The following is a 15,585-nucleotide window of genomic DNA, read 5'->3' as shown; positions in this document are numbered from 1 at the left end:
AAACAGCTTCTTCTTCTGTAATCCCTCATTCTGCTCATACTGTATATCTCACATCAGGTCCCTTTATGAGCTTACAGTGAATGGAGGATAAAATCTCCACTCCTCACTGAATAAAAATGTCTTCAATGATGTGAAGTGATACGAGGTTTCAGCAGTTTCAGTTTGGTACATCAAGTGCTTACCTTCCTAATATAGTTACTGTAGTACAGCATGAACCTGTGTGAATAGAAAATCATCAAAACAAATCAAAATAGATTCAGTTGAATCTTATTTTGTGAACCAGACAAGACAAATAAAGTTATGAGAAAAAACTTTATTGAGTAAATTAGCATTAAGAAAAACTAAAGCTCTAATATTTAATATCATATCACATGAAAAGTGGCAGCTCTTTATTACAGTGTTTACATATTTTCATCCAGAAACAAGCAGACTTTACCCACACCAGGTTTTACTCAGCATGTTGTGTTTCTTTATGAGATGGGTTTACCTGACCTTTCAGATGAAAATAGCACATCAACAAGTGAAACTGTGATGATAATCAGACTGAGGGCTGACAAAACACTGTGCTCAGACTGATCAGTAAAACTGCACACTAACATGTTACATTCGATTTCTTAAATCCTTCCAGCATGTGACAAAATAATCTGAACTCACTCAGTGGTCCACGTAGTTATTTTGTATGACTACTGGGCTGTGGTTTGTAAAAAGACAAAATATTGTGAGAACATGATCAAAATACAGCATTTAAAGAAGTAGTCATAGTATTATGAGAAAAAGCCATAAGATAAATAAAAGTTGTGATATTGACTACAACATTTTTGAAACCGTCTCATTATACTGCAACTTTATTCCCAAACTTTTACAACTTTATTCTCATAAAACTGCAACTTTAATTTTCAATAATTAGGGTTTTATTTTTGTAAAATATTATTATTCTTGAAAATTAGATTTTGTTCTGACCACAGATTAAGCCCTAAATTTCCCAGAATGCAATGTGATACTGTCACAGTTAGACAGCAACAACAAGTCATGAGGAGCAGAGAGAGAGAAACTGGTGGAAGGATGGTTACAGGTTATAGTGACAGGCAGAGCTGAAGTGTAATGGCACTCTGGTCTGGCACTACTGCAGTATTTACAGGGGAAATGAGGTTTACTCGCCCTCGTGCCCCAGCAGAGTGACATTGCTGCTGTGCACCGCACTGGACATCAGAGGGCCGCTGCCATCAACCTTCACCTGCAGGTCAAAGGTCAAACATCATCAGATGTTAAGGAAGCACCTGTATTTCATTTATAAAAGTTTTCAACTCAATTAAAACAAGAGAAAAGAAAAAGCACAGTGACATCTTTCAACCTGATGTGAGGCAAAGTGTGCAGTGACAGAAAGTGCCCGTGTACATAACTGCATTCAAGTACACTTCTGAGGTCCTTTACTTGTTTGATCTGATAGTGTTCACAGAGTCAGAGGTCGGGTATGAATCAGATCTAGGAGCACAGATGCAAGTGGCTCAGATCTGATCTGAGAATGTCTCATTTGGTTTATTCACTCTTATGTGGAAACATCAGGTCTGAGTTGTCTCAGCTCTGATGTGAACACAACCTTTGATCACAGGACTTGTACTTGCAACAGAGTACTCTGTAGTATTTCAACTTTTCTTTGAATAAAGGATTGGAGCGCTTTTTCCACAACTGAAGGTGACTTACCCTAACGGGGGAGTAGAGGTTGTGGTGTCTGAGCTCTCTCCCAGAGAGAACACACATGGTGATGCTGACACAAACCTGCAGGACAAGCAGAACCAGGAGGATGCCGTGAAGTCCGTACATAATCTCCTGAAACCCCCAGAGAAGAGAAACCATCAAGACAGAGTCAATATGTAATCGGCTTTTTGTTACATCACCTGACAAGTCTGTGACTGACCAGCATATAATATTTTTTGTGTGTGAACTTTAAATACTTGAGATACTCATGTGAGGTAAGATGGAATAGCAGTTTATGCAGTTATTGAAAGTGTTATAATGATGAAAACAATAAAATAAAACAAGGTCCTGCCCTAATCATAAAATGACCACTGTAACAGTGAAATGGGCGCAGTACATAAATGTACAGAAGGTACAATGACAGTGGAGGCAGTGTGAACAGAGGTACTTCACTAACCTTGCAGTCACGAGCAGTTTACTACAATAAAACCCTTGTGAGATTCAGGGAAAGGAAACATCATCTTTAAACCATAAAATGTCATGTCACTTACTGAATCTTAATCCCTTATTAGGAGGGTTGTCCTGATCCCAGAGTCTTTAAAACACTGCTGATACCAAGTCCAGTCTGATCATTTCAACCCATTAAAAGGTCATTATCTTTTGCTATCACAGTACTTTGCTACTTTTGCTCCAGTAGGGGCAAAATGTACTACTAGTCCTGGACCGTCTGGTCCTGAAACTTAGACTGGTGATAAACTTACATCCAGGTATTGAATGCTACGGATGCAGGGATTTTCCCAGTCATACGAGTATATGGAGGCTCCAGTGCCACAGATCTGTTTAGAGACGACGCGAACAGCCAGCAGCCAGCAGACATAGGCCACACCCACCAGGCCAATCATGACACTGATCACGTTGGACACCAGAGACGCCCAAACCTGCACCGACAGCAACAAAACAGTCTGAGAACATGGTCTGAGCCACACCGGGGTTTTAATCCCCCAGTCACAGTCACACAGCTCTGGCAGAAACCAACAAAAAGGTGTAGAGTAAATTTTGTGGCATCTATACCAGCATTTCCCAGCTGTACATAACATAATTAATCAGTTAGCATGACCTGGACCCATGTAAGGATTTGTGAACAGGACCAGGACCCTGAGGGGACCTGGGCCAGATCCCCTGTAGGAAGTGACTTAGTACTGTACACAATATTTGTTGTTTCAAAGAGCTCAGCTAAAAAAACAAAAAAAAACAATTAAACAAAACATCCACAAAGAGACACAAAACATTGTTTTCCTGTAGCTGGATCATTTGCTCAGTCTCCTTCCAGAATGTTTATGTGCAGATGCAACAAAAGAGTAGAAGACAAATAGACAAGAGGTGAAAACTCACCAGTCCAACTGATGTCCGTCGCCCTGCCGCCATGGCGAGAGAGCCAGAAACCACGAACTGAATGACAGCAGAGACACATGTGAAAACCAACATCTCATCCTGTGCGTCTGACCTTTTCACACAGTGAGGCTTGACACTGGCCATAACAACCTGCAAGAGCGTAAAGTTTACATACAGTGATGGCGAGGCCAAACGGCACGTGGGCCATCAGGGCACGTGAGAAGACAGCGGTCAGACTGAAGAGAATGCACAGCAATCCAATGAAGATCTGAACAACCTGAAACCACACACAGACAGTGGATTAATTGACATTACTGTCAACTCTGGTCCATGTGCCCAAGTGTCCTTGGGCAGGACAGTGAACCCCAAGCGGCTCCTGGTGGCTGTCCCATCAGCGTGTGAGCGCACGTAAGGCGGCTTGCAGCTATGGAAGTACACCCCCGCCAAAACGATTGAGGGCACGCAATATTTTGATGCTACTCAGTTTGAGGCTCCACATGTGAGAGTGAGGGAGGATCACTGCTGCTCCTCAAATCATCTGTTCTGCCCCCATTCGCTCTCACCTGACTCTGCTTTTACAAACCTGCGCCTGCCGCTCTCAAATTCTGATTTCCAAAGAAGAAATAAACAACACATCAGTTTTTATTCTGACTGTGTTCATGTATCGTGAGTGTATTGAACCGAATCATGAGGTGGCTGAGTCGTTACACCGCTACCGGTGATCCAACGAGCACTCTGAGAATCAATTCACCTCATGAAGCCGATGCACAACATACAAACTAGCAGAACCAAGGTGAACAGTACATATGTGGTCTGTCTGGCTCACCCCGAGGCCCTGTGGTTCCCCCCGGAGGACAGCATCCCTCATGTCATCCGTCTTGGCAGGCGAGGTGGGGGCAGGGGGCAGGTCATTTTGGGTGGCACTCTGCAGCACTATGGAGGTTTCATCCTTTGGGATGACCTGAGTGACAATCCTCACTCCACCGACTGTTGTGATGGATGTGGAAGTCATGATGGAGGTCAGAGGTCACAGGAGCTTAAAGGGAATTCTGAAAAAAATCACAGGTACCAGTAATGAGACAAGAAGCAGTGAAATTCTGATTTATTGACAAAAGGTCAAATGCATATAAAGTGGAGGAAAATAAAGCTCTTCTAACTAATGTCTCTTCAGCCTCAAGGGTCTAGCAAGACTCAACAATCGCACACCATAACCTGCTCCTTACTGCTCCCATCATGGTTGCGGAAGCTACAATGTGAACTATGGATGCCTGGTTAGAACAAAATGTATAAACTGCAACCTCCAGTCTGAAGCTGGCGTTAGCGGACTAACAGTGAATGTGTCAGTCCAGCCTAACGCTCTGGTTCCTGTTCAGTGTTTACCCTAGAAAGAGGATGACAGAGGTTTTGCACACACACACACACTAAAATGTTTATTTATTTATTTATTTCTCATGCAACACAAGACCTTTGGTTGGTAACTTCAATGTGAAGGTCACATAAAACAATGACAGTATTATTAAGATAATACTTATTGCACACAAATAAAGCTACCAGTTACTTCACAATCAAAGAAGTCAGAACTAAGACTCTTTAAGAAAAATAAATTAAAGAATAAAACTTGCATAATGAAACATATCAAATAATAAAACTACAGTATAATAAACTCAGTTTGGTGCAAACCACAGTTTGCACTGCTCAGCAATTTGAAACAAATAGCTTGTTTTCTCATCGTGAGCCGAGTGTGCACAACTTACTGCTGCACTTACTTTGGGCTGGAATCAAATTCCTTGTATTTTTGAGAATACCTGGGAATAAAGTTTATGCCTGTGCTTAATTTTACTTAGTGTTGAAAAAAAAATGGCATGAATGTATGAAAACTCCCCCACAGTTCTGGGGCCCAGCCAGATGTTTTGTTCGCTACTGTCCACTGGTTCACCTGCAGCCTGTGTTTGACCCAGAGCCCGTTTACCTGCGTCATGAATGCTTAAGATAATTCCGGAGCCCTCGCCGCCTCCCTCCTGCCCCCTCACCTTTCTCCCTCGTTTTACCATTTCTCTACCTCTCCTCTCTTCTTCATCTTCACTTGCAGCTTGTGCTTTTTGGAGAAAAATGTTAAAGCTGCATTAACTAACTTGCCCTCCCGTCCTGTCCTGCTGTCACTGGGTTTATCAGACACTGTGGGAAATCTGAGCTAACGCATCTTGAAGTACAATTCTGAGGTGTTTGTACATTACTTAAGTACTTGCTTTTCATGCTACTTTATGATTCTACTCCATTATGTTTCAGGGGTACTCTACTTTTTACTGCACTACATGTACAGTGCCTTGCGAAAGTATTCGGGCCCCTTGAACTTTGCGACCTTTTGCCACATTTCAGGCTTCAAACATAAAGATATAAAACTGTAATTTTTTGTGAAGAATCAACAACAAGTGGGACACAATCATGAAGTGGAACGAAATTTATTGGATATTTCAAACGTTTTTAACAAATAAAAAACTGAAAAATTGGGTTGTCTACAGCTGTCTACAGCGCCCGATGAGCGAAGGAATCTTAAATGTTTTCAAACGTAATCTGGTAAAAGGCGGCAAGACGAGGAAGTGTCAGTTCTTAGGCATTCACGGTCCATTTTACTTAAGTGTTAAAGGTTGGCCCATCGCTATCACCCAAATGTCACTCAGGAACATTTCATTTTTTGTGTTATTAAATACGAAAATCAAACAAACATGGCTGCTGACTAAACTGATGACGTTTATTGCGCAGCAGCTAAAGCCGCTTATTCTGTCTAAAGGGCAATAAAAGCTGCTAAAAGTGTCGCCTTACATATTTTAGTCAAAATATTTCATGTTATTGAGTATATAAGAAAAGTTTACCTGCTGGTTAATTACCTGTTTTCAGGCGAAGACCGACCCGGACTACCTCACGAAGTTCCTTGATTCTGACGTTACTATTGTGCTGCCTTCAGGTGCTCATCTTAAACTCGTAAATCTCTCCTAATGGTAGCCCAGCTGGAGGAAGTAAAATAATAACATATATAAATAACAAACTGTATGATACGTTTTGTGAACTGTGTGGCATTTGGACAAAAATAATAAAAATATAACAAACATAAAATACAAATATCATAGACATATTTTTTATTGTAAAACTCATCATTACTATTCCTTCAAGTCATATTTACACAACAGAATAGAATAGAATCAAATGGACGTTTCAGGCTTAAAACAGCAACTTTAACCTTAAAACGTTTTTAAAACATTTTTCACAGATTGAATACTTCAAGATAATACTGAAGTTGTCTCACTAATGTTTTCAGCTATGAAGTGAGCTATGAAAAAGAAAATTACACAAACTTCGTCTCTATACTCACATCCTTCAGAAAATGCCACCATTTTTTCCCCCAATTGTGAAATGTGGAAAAAACCCTTCAGGCAGGCTGTGCTTTCTGAATGCAGAAATTCCGACAACACATGGAAGTAGCACATGCACAGCCCACTTCCCAGAAAACACATGTGAACCCAACTTCCTGTTGTTTGATCATGTCTAATGGCTGACAGACTGTGCATGTTCTCTATTTACATTTATGTTTTTATTTACATATGCCACACGGTTAATCAAATTAGTTCTGCTGTATTATTCAGACAGGTTACGACAGTTACCATGCTGCTTTTCCTTTAAGTTCAAACGTACTGTTTGCTTTGACTAACTCCTGAAAATAACTTGATTACACTTCTGGTAAAATGTATGAGTTTAGGATGAGTACTTGTAGTTGCAGTCTAGTTGAGTACTGCATTTCAGAGGACAACATTGTGTAGCTACGTTTTACTGCAGTACATTATTTTAAAGTTTATTGTTACTTCACATTCTACATGAAAACACAAGATGAACTTATTAAACACACTGTTGGAGATAAAATTGGTATTGTAGGATCCAGTTCTTGCTACCATGCTAACTCTGAGAGACGAGGCAGTCCAAGTAACTTCAAAACAGTGCTGATTTATTCAAAGGATCACAGGTAAAATTAACATTACACGCTCAGGTATCTTGCACCTCCAAACTGCTCGCAGGCAGATGTAAGATGAAAGACCCCCAACCACAACAGGCCTATACATTTTATCACCTCAGTTGGGTTTGCCCCATACTACCCAGAAACGTCAACCGAGACGTCTCTCTCACCAGCTTTGTAGCTGGCTCTAGCAATAGTCAAAACATGAAGCAAATCAACGTGTGAATGTGTATCTGTTGGTTAAGTGGTGTGTAGCTAAAAACATTCTTGCGACCTCTAGTACATGTCGTGACTTGAACATAGGAACATTTTGGCTAAGTCTACAGTTATACACATCGTAATAATAATATTGAACACCCTGTCTGCTGACAGTCATCAACTCTTCTCTCTGGTAGCCTTGACCAGATGTACCCTGTAGAAACTCATAAGCATGCCTAAGCATTTAACAGTCTAACTAGACATCCTATCTCTACTAACATTTCTAATACATAAAGTATCTATCCAATATCTATCTGACTGAAAATATCTAACAGTATCTTAAATGTAACAGTTTTACCCAGCAGCAGCTGCGGGGACAGTTCTTTGTCAATTAGTAACCAAAAAACTATTTAAAGCACAAAGAATTCAGCAGCTTTTCTCCGTATGTGTACCAGGTTTACATGATTCAATTGTGATTGAAAACTGAAGAACGAATGTGTTTGAAGACACTGAACTAGTCGCACAAAGTTTTAATTCCTGCAGCAAAAAGCAACAACATGTTTATGAGGAGGTTAATGGTCTGTACACTAACAGGTTTAATCAGAGATGAGTCAGTAAAGCATCACTGTCAACCAGTATATCAGGACGTCATTACCAATAACTTTGGTTCTTAAATAAATTAACAGTTTCACATTTGTGCCAACAAATAACGACAACTAAACAAGAAGAAATGTATGAACTGTCCTTAAATAAAGAATTAAGAAATGATCAAACATTAGAGACAGATTGGTGCTAACTTCTTACTGACTCATGGTAATTATTAAGTTACTGATATACTGGTCCCAGCTGTCCTTACAGTCAGCAGGTCTCACATGTCATCCAGTTCACAAACAGTACATTCATTTACACACAAAGATCAGGGACTGTTCATAGAGCATGTCAACAAAAGACACTATCCAATACTCATATTCTCCCTGATTTCACAATTATCCACTAAAAACAAAGGTGATATGTGCAGTGATCCCTGCTGCCTCGTTAAACACAGTACTGTAAAAGTACAGACTTGTACAGCAAGACAAGAAATCTGTCTTTGTACAGTAGTAGACAAATGATTTCTGGAAGAGAAACTAGTTTCTCTGCACAAACAGAAATCACCAGTTATATCTGGACCAAACTAACAAACAGATCCAAAAGCATTAACAGAATAAGTTGATGGTGATTTTAATTGTGCAGCAGACAGTTTCATTAAACGTCCCTCCAACTGCTGAGACTTTTAAAAAATCTGCTCTTTTGTGTTCAGCTTCGTATCTGCCACCGACTACAGGCCTGATGCCACCAGCCCTGCTGCTGTCTGTCCTCTCCAGACCTCCAGACTCACATGTTTCAGATCAGTTTCATCTCTGTGTTCACAGCACAAGCTGGTCTAGGACCTGTTAGTTTAGCTTAGCTTAGCTTAGCACAAAGACCGGAAGCAGAGGGAAACTGTTAGCCTAGCTTAGCATAAAGACTAGAAGCAGAGGGAAACTGTTCCTTCTAAAGCTGAAAAAGTGAGACAGGGTTTCCATTCACAGTGGTTACAAAATCCTACATTATGTTGAGGCTGCCAACCGGCACTCATGCTGTTATTAACACCATGGCTGAGTCGATAGTGAGCTCCAAAAGCTCCATGACAAACATGACAAAAAGATTTCTGCAAAAAAAAAAAAGGTTTGCTGAGAGACGAGACTCCTCGATGACACAGGTTCAAATGGAGAAAAGTCTCATTTTGAGAATGATGAAAAGCTGAGTCTAATCTGCTATCTGTGGCGCTGTGAAACTGCAGTGACACAGTATCAGATCAGTCTAATCACTGACAGGTTTGTAATAAAGGCCTGTGTCGACCTTTCGTTTCCTCGCTCCCTCAAACACATAAAAACTAATTGAGACGTCCTCCATGATGGCGAAGTGGAATGATGTCCAATTCACCCTGAGAAGCAAGGTGACCTGAAGTAAGGCGATGAGCATTACCATCTGTAGCAAGAAAGATGCCCTGTTTCCAAACTGAAACACAGATGCAGTCAGCTGGTCACCTGGACAGGAAACTGGTGAACTGGTTCTAAGGTTTTGAAGCTTGCCAGGTAAATTCTTTGTGTGATGCCAACAGGTGAGAGGCACACACAGAAGAAACTGATCTGGAACATGTGACTCCAGGTAAGATGCTTAACATCACTACTCCACCACCTTCAGCTCAGGAGCAGTGTACTCTGCGGTGCTCAGGGAGGGAACACGCCCCCCAGATTTGCTCATTTGGCTACCCTCCTCCGGACTCACCAAAGGACTCACTTTCAGGCCAGATCTTCTTTGTCGCCACACGTGTAGGCCTCCGAGGGTCAAGATGCAGATGTAGGTCAACACCAGAAGGGTAACAACAACAACCAGCTCGCTGTAGTAGCTCTTCTCTTTGCAAGCCTCATCGAATGGCTCCTTCATGGACTGGGCGCCTGATTTGCAGGTGGGCGTGGTGTCTAAACGACCATGCTGTAAGCTGGTTTCCTGTTCAGATTGCTCTTTGGTGTCAGTCTTGCCTTTATCATCATCACCATCCTCCTCTTTGGGGAGGCACTCTGGTTCTCCAGGAAGTGGTAATGGTGACACTGTTCTTATGTCCTCGTAGGACTCATCGTTTTGGCTGGGGATGTTTGGTGAGGGGTTCATTGAGCGTGGGGAAGCAATGGATCGGACATTGTAGCTTGCAACTACTTCCTTGTACCCACCTTCCTCTGCCTCGCAGTGGTAGCTCCCGAAGGTGGCGTCAGAGGCGAGGAAGCTGAGGCTGCCATCAGATGACCGGATAAAAAAATTCTCTGGACGGCTTCTGATCTGAGAGGAAGTCCAGGTCAGAGTGGCCAGGTTGGAAGGTTTCACACACTGAAGCCTCACTGCTCGATTCAAAGCAACGCTGACTTCCACTGGACAGAAACAAGTTGAAATAAATACAGTGAGACTGTGTTCATGTTCCCAACAAAGCCTAAGACAAAAAGGGTTCATTGACGACTTATTTTTCACAACGAAAACAAGCCTAAAAGTAAAAAGTTTCCTCCACTGCCTAAAGCCTCCCCTGTTCAGATGCTGATTCAGCTGCCTGAGCTGCTACACTGCAGATAATAAGAAGCATCTTACACTGAGTGACGTTCTGTCTCTGTCAACTGACATCAGAGCTTAAAGGAAGAAACGGGTTTATGAAGTAAACTCATCTACAGAATTAGACAAGAAGACAAACACAAACACACACAAGGAGCCAACATTTCTGAAAAGGTGAGGTAACTAAACAGGAAGTGCTGTGGATGTGATGTTAACATCACTGTCAGTCAGATATCGGGGTGTGGCTATTGAAAGGAATCAGTTGGAGAGCATATAATTACCTGTAACCATGGTAATTGACACAACAAATATGGACAAATGCTAGCATTAACAAGCTAAACATTATAACTGCTAACATCAGCATGCTGGTGTTGTCAGCATGTTAGCATGCTAAAGCAGCGATGCTAGCATGGCTGTACACTCAGGCATGTTAACAAACCAAGGCAAAGAGATAAGAAGACAAGACTACCTGTGTCTGGATTCATCCTAGGTTGTGACTGACACCTCTCCTCCACATTACCATTCTCCAGGTCCTGAGCCCTGAGGAGGAAATCAGCCAACAGCCTGTCACTCGTGCTGTTTCATTACTGCAGAAACTCACTCAACACATGTTTGACACTTATTACGACACCAGATGTGAAGTGCAACCCTGTCTCTGCTGCATCCAGACACATTTTTAACAGATTTCTGCCCCTGTGATTTACTTTAAGTATTCAATGCTCATGAAGTGTTGGTCAGCTCTACTGCCTGCAGATTCTAGAGGTCTCATTGGTGGAAGGCTGCTGGTCACTGGTGGCACTACCTGCAGACCCCCTTACTCACTGGAGTAGTAAAGCAGCATTTGTTACACCACAGGTTTCTGTTATGTTGTATGCACACTACAGTATTTGAACTATCTTAGTCCATTTGGTGTTTGTGTGGTGAACTCTAAGCAGACTTGTGTGCTGGAGGGACCTGCATTGTGCACATATAGAAAATCAGAATATGCAGGTTTTACTTCTTTGAAGCCTCCTGACAACTGAATTTGAGGCCAAATAACATGTTTAGATGTATCTGTGTTTTTACTTACACAGCATCAGAACTGCTGTCCACACGGATGCAGGTCCTCCTGGTCAGGCTCCATCCACAGAGAGGATCTCTGGCTAGAACACACTGGCTGCAGGTTCTGTAGAAGGCGCAATTGGCCGTGGGTACAGCAGTCACACCCTCAGAGGTTCCCACATAAAGCACTCCCTACAGGACCAGAAAAACCACTGTCACATGTTCTCTGTAGGACCGATGTGCAGTAATATTCCTCATTTACATACAAAGCTTTAACTCTCAAAGCATCTTCAGATTCAGATGATCTTCAGCTGTGAGTTAAGACCAGCTTGTGAGAAAAAAGGCCCTGCTCTGCTCTCTAACATCTAACGACGCAGCCTTCAGGCTGAGAAACTGCCACATGGAAGAAGTTCTGGCTCGGCTATCTTTTCCATCTGGTAACACATTTCTGCAGATGACACACCGTTGTTTATTTCTGTTCTTTGATGGTTCCTATCTCCTGTCTCCCTTAAATCAATGTTTACTTGGGTAAAAACTTTTTAAACTACACTAGGAAATGACAAGAATTTCATTATTAAAGAACTCAAGCACATTTAAAAGAGTAGATTTACAGATTTGGGAATGATGTCAGTGTAACTTTTTCATTCTCATTTCAACAAGGTTATATCTTTCTTTCTTTTGCAGGGTGGTGGTGGCTCAGGAGCAGGTCATCTCCCAACCAGAGGGTCGCTGGCTTGAATCCTGTCTTCTCTAGTCTGTATGCTGAAGTGTCCCCAGACAAGACACTGAACCTCAGTTGCTCCCAGTGGCTGTGTGTGAACATGAGAATGCTTGTGTGCATGAATGGGAAACAGTGTAAAGCACTCTGAATGTGCCTCAGGGCCCAGAAAGGTTTTATGAACAGAGACAGATGTAGATTACTATAATGACCTTTTCCTTGGGTAAATAACAAAAAATACTGTTGTTGTTATGCTTTCCTGGACCCGCTCAGGTGAGGCTACATTCATTCCATAAGATCTATAAATGCAATACATTTACCAAAGTTAAGGTCTCAGACATAGTCTCAGCATTTTAAACTGTAACTTCTACAAAACCAGGATGTGAAACGAGACAGTTTGTTCCTCTGAGTGTCTTTGTTGACCTGAATTTAACCATATCCAGCCCTTGAGTCAGCATAGCTGAAACATTATGTTGCCACTCTTTCTAAATAATTTCACACAAGCCACATTTGTTGAATAGGCCCCAGGGCCTTCGTATGGTCATCCACACTGGATGCTGGATATGCACCATGGATAATCCTCAATCTACCTGACATCCCAGCAGCTGTATCAGTCACTTACTGTATTTAAATTATTATACCTTGGAGGAGGAGAGGATGATGCTCTTGATCAGCTGAGGTTGTGTGAAGACCTGAATCTCCTCAATGATTTGAGGCCCCTGGTCAAACAAAACCACTTTGTGGAGGAAACCAGACTCTGGGTGTCAAAAAGAGAGATGAACATTTTTTAATTCAGAAGACTTACAACTGATATCGAACAAAAATTCATTTTTCATCTTTCAGGTTAAAATTGTTCCCATAATCAATTTGATCAGTTTTGCTTCCTTCTCACCTGTAAGAAGGAAAAGGATGGTGTACGCTGTGCCATTGGCTGCCTTAGTCCTCATCACAGCTATGCGACTGTATTGTTTCCCTGAGGAAACAACAATCGGACTGTTTTCAACTGGTTTTACACCATTGCTGGTCAGGAAACTCTTCTTCACTTCAGCTAATTCAGAATCTGTCGCATTCTCGAGTCCACACTGTAGGAAAGCACGGAGGGAAAATGAGATAGAGCAGTAATGGGCCTGGAATCAAACCCTGGGGGTGCCATTCCCCTTTGCTACATGGTAATGGGTCTTTCACAGTGTTTCTCACCCTGCAATTTATATAGTTTGTTGTGCGTGGGTGGTAAGAAATGTTTCAGTTATCTTATGTTAACACAGTGCTACTGTAGTCATGTGAGTGAATAACAAGTATTAAAGTACTTCTGTTTTACAGGACATGTAAGTTTACTTTGTATAATGTGTATGTCAGATATCAACCTTACACCTAATGCAATTTAGACAGAAAATGCCTGAAGTTACTTGAGCTCACCAGGGGCCCGTAACACGGTAATAATCTCCCGTTATCACACTCAGAAGTGTGCATCAGTTTTGCTAAAAGTAAATCACTGACAGTCTCTGACTGACAGTCCTTGCTCGATTTGTACAACCACATTATCAATATTATTAGTCTACATCAGTTGTGTTTCAATACGTTTTTATACACAACAACATGTTTGTATGCTTCTTGTGTTGTACAAAAACAACCAGCAGATATGCAACTTCCAGCTGCTGTTTCAGTTTGAATTATGAGGTTAAAACATCTCTTGATCAGCAGCAGATGGATATGATTTCATTCATATGGTCAGGAGAGTCTGAGGAATGTGGAACTCACCACCTTGTGAGTTTTTTAAAGACATATCTGGGATTTACCTTTTATAAAATTTGATTCCAAGTTAAAGAAATGTAACAATAATATACAAGAGGCAAAAATCTGCTGCTGTCATAAACCTAGTTTAACACATAAGCCTTTCATATTAAGAGACATCCCTGACATCGAGCAGAACAATCAGACAACTGACAGCTTTATCATGAAACATGATGTTGATATCGATCAATTAATGCAGCTTTAATGTGAATACTAAAGTTCACACTACTGGTTTAAAAGTCAGACCTGATTTAAACAAATTTAACTGGTTTGACATGGCTGGATGTCTGGACGTGTTCTGTATTTAACTAATTCTGTGTTAAAGTGAGCTCCCCACCGTCCCCAGGTAGGACTGTCTTCCCTGCAGCAGACTCCACTGGTCGGTCCCCATGTCGTACGTCCTGTACCTCCCAGTGAACGCAGTCCTGACATCCTGCAGTCTAAAGATGCAAACTGCAGACTTTGCACCTGAGGGCCTGAAAGAGACCAGAGACAGTGCTCCTGTGTTTATTGATAGGACTGCTGCTGAAGTGCAGAACCCAAGTGGTCTCACTCTTCAGTCTGAGCATCTCACGTCAACTTTGCTCACTGTTGACCAGTTAAAACAGAAGCTGGTGAAGCAGCTTTCCAGTTTTACATTTGTATTAGATGGTTGTCTATGATTATCTGTATGTTTCACATGTCTGTGTTTATGTCTTTGTCCTGTTCTGATGTTAATGTGACGCAGACTGAACCTTCTTTAGAATGAAACGTGTAATATGAAGTAGTTTTGCTTTGGTGTGGCAAACAAACAACAAACAAAGCAAAGTTTGAAAAGCAGCCACTTAACGAGATCAAGCGGCCCTAACTCGCTCTTGGTTTGATGGGACTTTGAGGTTGAGCAGGTGCAGGATTAGTCAGGGATCGTCTTCCTACCATTGAGATGTGAAAACACCATAGAACAGGGTTTCCAAGGTCTTGCTCCCCTCTGGTGGCCGTAGGGTGAAAACATCCTGCAAAACATTGTAGGGGAGCTGTCCTGGAGCCTGGCAAAGCAGAGGGGCTTTGGCAAAGGACGTCCACTTCTTCTGTAGAGTCCTCAGTCCACCAACGTCGTCCTGCAGGAGGATTCACAGCACTGTCTGAAAAGGTGGAACTGAACTTGGGTTTTATTTCCAGCAGACACAGTGGTGGGAGCAAGTGTATGGAGAGGATATGCATGCTTCACTGTGAAAACCCTAGTTAATGTGTATTTCTCTGCAGTTCTATTTGTAACTGTGACCCACTTTCAACACACCACCGTGCTTTGTCTTAAAACATGGATTGGACATGCTGTGGACTGGAAAGACTGGAAAGTCTGCTGCTGTCTCATGGTGTGACTCAGAGCAGACCCTGAAGCTCACAGAGTTTTAAAGTCAGTCCTGGCTGCACATGATGTTGTTCTGCTATCCTTGTATCATTATCATTATATATTGTTGTTAATGTGAGGTTTGCTTGTATTGAATTGTGTGTATTTAACACTGTAATGTTGTAAATTTGCCACCCTTGTAAAACAGGGCCTGTCCCCCGGTGCGTCTTTCTGACTGGAGAACTATCACCACATTCTCAGAGTCTCCGTGTTTCCTGTCACCTTGCAGACTTGGGCCAC

The 15,585-nt window shown here is 41.8% G+C and overlaps 2 protein-coding genes across 3 annotated transcripts; both read right to left on the bottom strand.

Moving 5' to 3' along the window:
* Positions 1 to 297: 297 nt before the first annotated feature.
* LOC109970927 (membrane-spanning 4-domains subfamily A member 4A-like) lies at positions 298 to 6,553 on the bottom strand. 2 transcript variants are annotated; one of them, XM_020618855.1, is made up of 8 exons: positions 6,455 to 6,553; positions 5,958 to 6,092; positions 3,914 to 4,136; positions 3,263 to 3,364; positions 3,088 to 3,144; positions 2,457 to 2,633; positions 1,702 to 1,827; positions 298 to 1,234 (listed from the first exon to the last, which is right to left on the bottom strand). In XM_020618855.1, the coding sequence occupies exons 3-8, from the start codon at positions 4,097 to 4,099 to the stop codon at positions 1,151 to 1,153; spliced, it is 732 nt and encodes a 243-aa protein (XP_020474511.1). In that variant the 5' UTR covers positions 4,100 to 4,136; positions 5,958 to 6,092; positions 6,455 to 6,553; the 3' UTR covers positions 298 to 1,150. The 2 variants fall into 2 exon arrangements, with proteins under 2 accessions (XP_020474511.1, XP_020474509.1); XM_020618853.1 differs by having other exon boundaries at positions 5,973 to 6,092; positions 6,455 to 6,552.
* Positions 6,554 to 7,540: 987 nt separating this feature from the next.
* LOC109970924 (semaphorin-4A-like) lies at positions 7,541 to 15,579 on the bottom strand. Its single transcript, XM_020618850.1, has 8 exons — positions 15,568 to 15,579; positions 14,874 to 15,055; positions 14,296 to 14,434; positions 13,060 to 13,249; positions 12,809 to 12,924; positions 11,478 to 11,641; positions 10,878 to 10,948; positions 7,541 to 10,236 (listed from the first exon to the last, which is right to left on the bottom strand). Exons 3-8 carry the CDS (start codon positions 14,347 to 14,349, stop codon positions 9,497 to 9,499), a joined length of 1,335 nt encoding a protein of 444 aa, XP_020474506.1. The 5' UTR covers positions 14,350 to 14,434; positions 14,874 to 15,055; positions 15,568 to 15,579; the 3' UTR covers positions 7,541 to 9,496.
* Positions 15,580 to 15,585: the final 6 nt, after the last annotated feature.

This window comes from Monopterus albus, unplaced genomic scaffold, assembly GCF_001952655.1.
Source record: "Monopterus albus unplaced genomic scaffold, M_albus_1.0 scaffold209.1, whole genome shotgun sequence".
In the NCBI taxonomy this organism is placed as follows: Eukaryota; Metazoa; Chordata; class Actinopteri; order Synbranchiformes; family Synbranchidae; genus Monopterus; species Monopterus albus.
Note: the sequence above shows the minus strand (reverse complement) of the source record. Positions and strands in the feature narration are given on the sequence as shown.